The sequence below is a fragment of the Aplysia californica genome, unplaced genomic scaffold, assembly GCF_000002075.1.
Source record: "Aplysia californica isolate F4 #8 unplaced genomic scaffold, AplCal3.0 scaffold00053, whole genome shotgun sequence".
In the NCBI taxonomy this organism is placed as follows: Eukaryota; Metazoa; Mollusca; class Gastropoda; order Aplysiida; family Aplysiidae; genus Aplysia; species Aplysia californica.
The window spans coordinates 1,891,880-1,894,240 of record NW_004797323.1 but is presented as its reverse complement, the minus strand read 5'-3'; the positions used below and the strand labels follow the sequence as shown (position 1 = coordinate 1,894,240).

The window sequence follows — 2,361 nt, the reverse complement described above, 5'->3', positions numbered from 1 at the left end:
TGTATTAACTTTGGACCACTTGTCCACCCTTCCCCCAACCCCTTTTATTCGATTGTTTAAAGTACACAACTTGCCCCCAAGTTAAATCTTTAAGATGTTGTTTGGGAACTAACCCGACCAAGTGTTGGAAAAAGGCTCGATTTACAATCGAAGTAAAAAGATTTCTGAGATTAAGAGAAAGTATTCCTGTCAGATAAAATGTAGATGTGTCTCATGTACGAAGAAAAAAATCCTGTAGGATTATATCATTAAATGTTATAAGACTTACAGAGTGCTGACCTTCATTGAAAAGCGCCGAAGAGCAGACTACCAGCCTCACGGAGTTAACTATGCATGACATCAAGTATACAGTAATACAAAGTAGCAAGGAAGCAAAAGGCCCGTAATGATTAACAAAAAATGTGGGAAATACATGCTGTATAAAATTCTTTTCAGTCCCGATTCGGAAAAAAGAAAGGATTTTATCAAGTCTTGCATACAGAATAATCTTGACATATTTTTGCAAGGATAAACAATGCTATTGAACAACAAAGTAAACAAGCCTCCATTCTCACATCAAAACTCAAGTTAAATAGTCACCCTCCGCCTTTTTCTCTCTTATCTTCTTCTTTCCGTTCTTCCCACTCCTCTTCCTTCTGCTCTTCCTCCTTCTCATCATCATCATCATCATCATCATCATCATCATCATCATCATCATCATCATCATCATCATCATCATCATCATCATCATCATCATCATCATCATCATCATCATCATCATCACAAACATCACCGCCACCACCAATACAAAACAGCAGCAACAACAACAACAAGAAAAACAAGAAGAAGAACAGCAGCACAACGGTAGCAACAAATACACCAACCACAACAACCACACGATAACTAAAAGTAATTAGAATTGCAAGCTGTCAAAAAATGGGTCAGAAAAAGAAGAAATGGTATCCTCTCAATTTCCCCAACATGATGGAATGAAGGTCAACTTTACATTCCAGCATCAATAACACCTTGAGCTTGCAGGGACGACAGAACAACATACAGAACCCAAAACGTGAACGTAATCAAGGCAGAAGCGGCTTTCGGACTGGTCGGCCCTCCAAGTTCCCCTTTCCCGAAGATGGACAGAGTCCGTCGACAGACGAGTAAGCTCAGCACTAGGACAGCAAACACGGTGAACAGTGTCACGCTGAACGCCAGCGAGTCTGTGGGGTACTCGAATTTGGAGCCCTGTAGAGAAAGGGAATGTACTTTAGCAGGTATATTGCTAATAATATTAATAATAATAATAATAATAATAATAATAATAATAATAATAATAATAATAATAATAATAATAATAATAATAATAATAAAAAAAATAATCCTATTGATAGTAATAATGATAATCATCATTTGATGATGATGATGATGATGATGATGATGAGGATGATGATGATGATGATGATGATGATGATGATGATGATGATGATGATGATGATGATGATGATGATGATGATGATGATGATGGTGATGATGATGATGATGATCATGATTATGATCATGATGATAATAAATAGTAATGATGATGATATTATTAACTTATTTCACTCAAAGAGAAAATATAAAAGATATGTAAGATTTTAAAAGTTAAGTCTGTTTTTTAATATAATATCATACTTTCAAATGGGAAGTAATTCTATGAAAAATACATATGGCGTGTATTGAAACAACAACAACAACAAACAAACAAACAAAAAATTTGTGATAGCAAAAACAATTTCAGCAGCTGCAACAACAACAACAGCAACAACAACAAGAGTAGCAGCAACAGCAGCAAAATTGCATCCGCAAACGTTAAAAACGATTAAATTGGAAAAAAACAACAACCAAAAATCATTGACAGCAACATAATTATAATATTAAAGCTACGAGCCTAATGATAATAATATTATTGTCCGAGTTCTGACCTTGACCCCCCAGTAAATGGTGGCCAGTAACCAGGGCAGGCCCAGGCCCAGGAACACGTTGACGCTGTTGCTGCCGTTGATGTTTCCGATGGAGGAATCGGCCCATTTCTCGTTGATGGCTGCACTGCGAGAGGCGAACGTGTCCGGCATACTAGTGCCCAGCGCCACAAAGGTGATAGCTGTAGAGGGAAACGAGAGGTTCATCAAACAACCAAGATTTGAATAATAATAATAATAATAATAATAATAATAATAATAATAATAATAATAATAATGAAGGTTTGGTTTCATTTCAAGCTTTGATGTTTGAATGTTCTTGAAAACTGCAAGGTCCATTGTTTGTGACTTAAATCAACGTTTTTCAGTAAAATCCAAAGAAAGTGTGTTTTTTTAATGCACATAACACACACACACACAC

At 36.0% G+C, this 2,361-nt stretch overlaps 1 protein-coding gene across 1 annotated transcript in view; it reads right to left on the bottom strand.

Annotated features, from left to right (window-relative positions):
- Positions 1–879: 879 nt before the first annotated feature.
- The window catches only part of LOC101862856 (sodium/calcium exchanger 2), a 40,937-nt gene continuing 39,455 nt past the window's right edge, over positions 880–2,361 (bottom strand). Inside the window, exons 10-11 of the mRNA XM_035968362.1 lie at positions 1,944–2,122; positions 880–1,224 (exon numbers count right to left, since the gene is read on the bottom strand). Of these exons, the coding sequence (XP_035824255.1) occupies positions 982–1,224; positions 1,944–2,122 (422 nt within the window). The 3' untranslated portion in view covers positions 880–981. The remainder of the gene's footprint in view (positions 1,225–1,943; positions 2,123–2,361) is intronic.